The sequence below is a fragment of the Prenolepis imparis genome, unplaced genomic scaffold (assembly GCF_030444845.1).
Source record: "Prenolepis imparis isolate NDT839.2.m4 unplaced genomic scaffold, iyPreImpa1.0 SCAF_463, whole genome shotgun sequence".
NCBI classification, from domain to species: Eukaryota; Metazoa; Arthropoda; class Insecta; order Hymenoptera; family Formicidae; genus Prenolepis; species Prenolepis imparis.
In genome coordinates this window covers 4,997-11,889 of record NW_028141621.1, presented here as the reverse complement: position 1 = coordinate 11,889, position 6,893 = coordinate 4,997, and the positions used below count along the sequence as shown (strand labels likewise).

The 6,893-nt window shown below is 59.3% G+C and overlaps 1 protein-coding gene across 1 annotated transcript; it reads right to left on the bottom strand.

The window, feature by feature from the left end:
* Positions 1–1,361: 1,361 nt before the first annotated feature.
* LOC145948561 (uncharacterized) lies at positions 1,362–2,150 on the bottom strand. Its single transcript, XM_083058230.1, has one exon. It carries the CDS (start codon positions 2,148–2,150, stop codon positions 1,362–1,364), a length of 789 nt encoding a protein of 262 aa, XP_082914356.1.
* Positions 2,151–6,893: the final 4,743 nt, after the last annotated feature.

Here is a 6,893-nt window from a genome sequence, read left to right as displayed (position 1 = left end):
AATAACTTCGGTCTTTTGGAGGGCCACCTTCAGTCCCAAAGCGCGGATCCGTCCAACAACGAGTGCCAGACCCACCGATGCAAGTCGGCGGGCCCCCTCCCAATTGTCGCCCCGGGCAAGCACCAGCGTATCGTCAGCGTAACACACTAGGTGCATGCCCGGGAGAAGTGCGCCCCGCAACACCCAATCGTATCCGAGGTTCCACAGGAGTGGTCCTAAGACCGACCCCTGCGGAACCCCCCGACTCATCCTCCTGCGATGCGGCGTTTGGTACCGCCCCGTGTAGGATATCCACCTATCGCTGAAGTAGTCCCCGACCACATCCTGAATGTACCGAGGCACCCGGTGGTACCGGAGTGCCTCGCGGATGCATTCCCAGGACAGCGTGTTGAACGCGTTCGAGATATCTAAACTCGTCCCGATCAACACGCCGCCCCTTGCCGTTGCTTCATCCGAGAGGGCCTTGACGCGCATAATAGCGTCGATCGTCGATCTGCCCTCTCGGAATCCGTATTGGCATTCCGCCAGGTCGGGTCCTACCCGCGATAGGTGGTCCCTGAGGCGGGCAGCTACTATTCTTTCGAATAGCTTGCCCGCCTCATCCAATAAGCAAATGGGGCGGTACGCCGCAGGTGAGTCTACGGGGCGCCCCTCTTTCCTAAGGAGAACCAGTTTGGCCTCCTTCCAAATATTGGGAAACCGTCCCGTCTTGAGGCAACTGTCAAACAACTGTCTCAGACGGCCCCCGAGGACGCCTAGGGCCATGGCCCAGGCCTTGCCCGGTATTCCGTCCGGCCCCGGAGCAGTGTTCTTAGCCCGGAGCCGCTTAACCGCTTGGACGAGCTCCTTCCCGGTGACCCTTAGGTCCTCCGTCCATTGATTTTGGACTATTGGACCCAAGGGTCTGTCCCCGCCCTCTTCCTCCGCGTCCGGAGGAAAGAGAGTGGTGACCACCTCCTCTAACACGTCGGGTTGGAGACCCTCTGTGATCGGGGATCCACCGGACTGCAGCTTCTTCCTTACAATCCGGTATGGACGCCCCCACGGATCCTTATTGAGGGTTTCCAGGAGCTCGTCCCAGGCCCGGGCCTTGGCCTCCTTAATGGCTCGTTGGAGGGATCTCTTCGCCTCTTTATATACCTCCAACAATTCGGCCGCCTCGTCAGCAGTGTGACGCCTGCGTCGACAGTGGGTGTACCGGTGTCTCGAACGGATACACGTCGCGCGTAGTCGCGATACTTCCTGAGACCACCAGTACACTCCCCTCTTCTTATGATTGGCCTGGCTCCTCGGCATGGCGGAATCGCAAATCTCCGTCATTGCCGATCGGAACCAGGCCGCCTCCTCGTTTGCGTCAGGCGTCAGGCGCCAGGCGCGGGAGGTTCTTCCCACGCCTTGGCTGTGGCGGCCGCCATTAAGGCGTCCTCATCAAGGCGCTTGAGCGCCCATTGGGGTGGCAGAGGTGCACCGCGTCTTTCCTCTCGGGGGCGTGGCCGGCGTCCTAAGGAGGGGTCAGAGACCTCCATCCTTATATTTCTATGATCCGATAGGGTCTCCGACCCCACCATCACACGCCAGCCACTTACCATACGTGCGGCTTGAGGGGATCCCCATGTGACATCTACGATGGATCCCCCGTTGTCCCGCACGCAGGTAAACTCCGACCCTCTGTTGATGACCAGAAGGTCGAGTTGTGCCCCCCACTCTTCCAGGATCTCACCCCTTGCATTGGTCACGGGGGAACCCCACGCGTCCGATTTGGCGTTTAGGTCCCCCATGACCAAGACTCGGCCCGGGAGGTGGCGGCTTATTTCGTCCGCCAACCTACCCAGGTACTCCTCGAACTGGGTGAGATCCCTATTGGGAGAGTAGTACACCCCTACCACGACGGTTTCCCCCCATCTTCCGGACACAAAGCCCTCCCCTTTCCCCATTAGGGATAATGGTAGGGCTTCCCTTTCTCCTTTTCCAACAATGGCAACGGAGCCCAAAGTGTCCCCCAGCCAGTTTCCCTGCTGTGGGATCTGGTACGGCTCCGCCACTACCGCCAGGTCGATGCCCCACTCAGCCAGGTGTTGCATGAGCAGGTCTTGTGCCCTGGCCGAGTGGTTAATATTAACCTGGAGGAGATGAGCATTGTCACGAGGCATAATTACACCTTGCTCACCTCCTCCAGGCCAGCCTCCCCAACATCAGCAGTTACTTGAGCTGGCTTCTCGGATACTTGCTTTCCCTTAACCCCCCTTCTTCTTTTTTCTTCGGCTGCTCCTGCTTGCTTCCGTTCCCTCCCCTTTTTATTTTCGCATAGGCACAGGCCCTCCCCCCGTACCTGTGGTCGGCCTTGCGCCCGTGATCTTTACAATACGGGCAGCAAGGCCGCTCTGTGCATCCACCCGCCTTGTGCCCATCTTTACCGCAGCGGTAACAAAGACCGCTGCGGTCTGTCTCAGCCTTACATGTGGCGCGAGTATGACCCGCGCCCATGCACCTGAAGCACTGTAGCGGGCGGGCCTCCAGTACTTCCACTTTCACTGTGGTCCAACCAACCATCAGTGGGCTAGCCTTCGCTATCTTACTGGCCGCTATAGACGGGACTTGCGCCCAGCAAGAACTCAGGCCGTCCCGGGGGGACCTGGATATTTTCCCGATCCTGATATCCCCCTCGAGACAGCCTCCTGCCCCAGCCAATGAGGCCAAGACGCCTTCTGCTGTCGCAGAGTCGTCCAGGCCGGAGATACGCATCTCCGACCTCTTTACAGGGACGGAGACCCTGATTCCCTTGGGTTCAAGGGACTTCTTCAAGGCCTCCGCCAACAGTTTCGCCTTTTCGGCATTCCCCTCCCCGGCCACTTCGTACAATAGGCCCCCAGTGGCGGCCCTCTTTGGTTTCAACGACGAAATGCCGAAATCCTGCAGACGAATCTCCTTCTGGATTCCGGCCATCGCTTCGCCCAAAGACCGTTGGGTCGCCACTCCGTCGGCGTCCGTGGTCTCCATCTCGTTTCCCCCATGAGATGGCATGCTAATTAGGATTGCCGCTCTCCTGGGGGGGCGGATGTTGACCTTTGGTTGGATCCTTTTTCAGCCGCTCCACTGGTCTCCTTTGCCGCTGTACCCTTTTTCGCTGCTGCTCCCCGATTCGCTGCCGCTACTATCGGTAGAGCTCTTGCCTCCTTCCTGATAGGCTGAGGAGGATTCTCGGAGTTCTTCGTCCCCTTCTTTCTTGCTCCCCTTCTTCCTCGCCTCCGCCACCATCCACTCCTGCTCCTCTTTCCTGTTATGAGGAGCAGAGAGTATTTTGACGTCAGTGCAGACCTCTTGGATTGAAGTAATCCTCGGTTTCTGCACTGCCGTCACGCCAACTTTTGGCCCGCTCTTTGTTGGAGCGGAGTTCTTTGGGGGTTGCGGAGGTTGACAAGTCTTGCTCCTCAGCACCCTCTTCTCCTTGGGCTCGTCCCCGGATTTTGCAGCCGCTGCTGCAGCATATGTTTTTGGAGCCTTCGCCCCTGCCGGTACTGTCTTATTGGCAGAAGCTCCCACCGGAGGTCGAAAGCTCCTTTCCGGTGGGAGCCTCTCCTCGACCGCCGCGAATCTTGCATTGATCATCTCACCTACTTGTTTGATGATCGAGGCCTCTATGTTGCCTATTGCAAGTTCGCTCTCCTGTTGACAGGATCTCGGTGCAACGCCCTTGTCGCTGCACTTTCCCTTCGTTTTGAGGTTGGCTAGAGACGTGTCCTCCTTGGCGGCCAGATTGTCACCCCCTTTTCCGGAGGTGACAAATTCCTCCCTCAGATTCCGAATTTCCACCCGAAATCCTTGAACCGTCCGCTTCATGGAGGCTATTTCCGCTTTCAATTGGCGGTTTTCCTCCCTCAGCTTGAGGTTCTCCTCATTTGCCGTCCGGCGACATAATTCTTTAGTAGCCGTTGTGACCACCTCTGCCGCTTCCTTGAGGACTTTGCGGGAGGTCCCCTTGTACCCTTTGGTGAAAGAGGAAATTTTCCTAATCACCTGGACAACTTTGTTGACCTCGGAGGCGGGGAGATCAGGGATTTCCCGTTTCTCCACCTCCGCCTCTTCACCGTCCTCGATGATCTCACCCTTGAGAACCTTCATCGACCGAGTCTTGGCCGCTTCGGTCCACTCCTCCTCTAGTTCCCTCTCGGCTTGGAGGTATTCCTCCTCCTTCGCCTTAGCGCGTCCTATGTATAGGCCGTACCTTTCCTTGGGAGGCCATCCCCTTCCTCTCTTGGGAACATCTATCGGCCCCTTAGCCGTCTCTACGGCTTCCTCCACGTCCTCTACTTCCACTTCCACCTCCTCTGTCTCCGTAGAGGAATACTGAGCAGGTGACCTGATTCTCCTTCTCTTCTTTCCCTTGCCGCTCTTCATTCTTCCCTTCGCTCCACTGATCCGGATAACTTCTTCCATCCGGAAGTCCGCGTCCGGGGGAAGAGGAGTCGATGCAGCAGCATCCTTCAGCTCCGTGCTGAACTTCATCGCCTCCTTGGCCCCAACCCTGGAGCGTATTTCCTCGACTTTACCCGAGGACTTCATGCTCGCGGAAGACGGGCGTCTCTCCTCCTTACCGATAGCCGGTGTATCCCGACCCGAGCCATGGTCACTCTCCGTGTCCATCTTCTCGGTGTCGTGTCCCGACTCATCCCTTTTGCTGTTAGGGATTTCCGCCTCCCTCTTTGTATTCGTACTTTTAGTTTTATTGTTAAACCTAACCTAACCTAACCTAACCTTTTTTTTTTTTTTTTTTTTTTTTTGCGTCAGGAATGTGTTAAACACATACCTTCCACCTCGGGGGAGGCTTCGGGTTATGCGGGGATGGGAAAGAGCGGAAGGCCCATTTCCCGACCCGCTAAACCTGACGGTGGTCCTCCTGGCGCTACTCGGAGGCCCCGGGAATCGCTTTCGCATGCACACGGGGCCTCCGAAGCGCCGTGACGCACCACTTTCTGGTGCGTCCCCTCCGTTTGATAGGACAATGTCCTATCAGGCAGAGAGGAGTGGGGACCACCACCACTCCTCTCCCCTCCGTGGGGAGGCGGCGTGCAATGGGACCCGGGAGCCCCCGCTCCTAAGTCCCTGCCGCCCCCCCCGGCCCCCAATGTTGCCGCTCCCTCCGCCCCCAAAGGGGGGTTGGATTTGGCGACAACAAAGGAGGCCCCCTCTCTCGACGGCGGCCGCTCCCTCCCCCCGGGAGAACCCCTAGGGGGTATACTCCCGGTGGAAGGGCCACAAACCACCGCCTACCTCGCAGGGGGGGAACCGCGTGCAATGGGGATCAAGCCGGAGCTTGGACCCCCTGCGGCACCCTCCCACTGCCAGACGCCATGACTCCCCCCCTCCCCAAAGGGGTTAGGAGTTCGGCCAGTGGCGTCCGGCACTAACGCCGAGGCCTCTCCGAGGAGACGCCCCGGCTGGACGGGGACGCAGGGCCGCCCGCCATCCCACCGGCCAACTCTTACGAGCCGCCGGCCGGCGGGCAAGCGGCCAAGCGCCCCCGTCCCTCCTTCTACTCACTATGAACTCACAGCGCTCCTCCCTCCTCCCCCCACTCCCCCTTTAATGGGGGAGACAGTCAGGCCCACGCGCCCGGGGGGCCTCCACCTCGGCTGTTTCGCCGAGGGGACCCCCCCGAGCCCGCGGCCGGGTTCTCTCCTCATTCCCCCCGGGATGCGCGAGGGCGCCGCCCTAGCGCATCCCGGCCCCCCAAGTTGGTGCGCAGACGGTCGTCGGAGGTCCACACACAGTGGACACCGAGGGCCGCCCACGCACTCCGACGCCCTGTGGCCAGGGGCGGCGCAGCGATAACACCGTCCGCCCCTGTCCACCAACGAGGTGCACCGGTACCGCACGTGCCCAGGGCACAGGCACCGGTAGCACCTCGCCGTCCCCATTGCATTGGCGGCCGTGGCCCCGCCGAGGGACACGGCCCCCGCAACACCCTTAACCCTAACTCCATCTCCATTACTACCCCTGACACCAGCGCCAACGCCGACGCCAACGCCAACCCCCGCTCCCACAATCCCCACAACCCTTCTCCTCTTTTTTCCACCACCTCGCCCCACAACCTCCACCCATTCCCCCTTATCTCCCCCATCAGAGGACGAACCGGACAAGTCCGGCTCCTTCCTCTCCATCCTCTCTTTCTTCCTCCTCGCACCCGTCTTGTTCTCAGCGATCCCCTTCTCGAGCAAGGCGAGCCTTTCCGTGTTGGAATCCAGTCTGGACATTATGTCGTCCAGCCTGGACTCCAGCCCATCCTTCATTTTGTCCCGAGGCGGAGTCTCCGGTGACGCGGCCCGACCGATGACTTCTTCCGTCATCGTGGCCGCATCACAAACCCTCACCTCGGGCCGACGCTTGAGCCGCTCGCATTCGCTCTCAAACAAGCATGCCCTGCGAGCCAGCTCCATCGTCCCCTCCGTTATGTCATTGATTTTATCCGTCAATGCGTCCAGTATTTTACCTTGGTCCACCGTAATGTCCATATTTTCCACGAGCTTGTGGATTAATTCCTCCGCATCACATCGGTCATCGACACATCTCGCGGTAATATCGCGCGAAGGACGATCGGCCAGAGACTCCTCGTACCAAGTACCCATTTCTGGTCCAAAGAGCTCCTCCATCTGAAGGGCCCCAAGCTGTTCCCTCTTTTTTGCCTCTTGCTGCCCGTCGTTCGATGACGACAGGGTAGAGGCCGGGACTATACCCCCCTCCCTGCCGGGCCCTGAAGCATCCGAGTTCTTCTGGGCCGGTACTACCTTCTTTGTCTTTTTGCCTCCCATATTTGTGTTTTTATTTCGGGGTGAGCTCCCCTAGGGCGGTGGGCCTAGGCTCTTAGGCAGCCGCCCACTGCCATCATACACTCATTC

Bases quoted from the DNA above. Each gene is read 5' to 3' on its own strand.
- LOC145948561 (XM_083058230.1), bottom strand. From the start codon at position 2,150: ATGCCTCGTGACAATGCTCATCTCCTCCAGGTTAATATTAACCACTCG.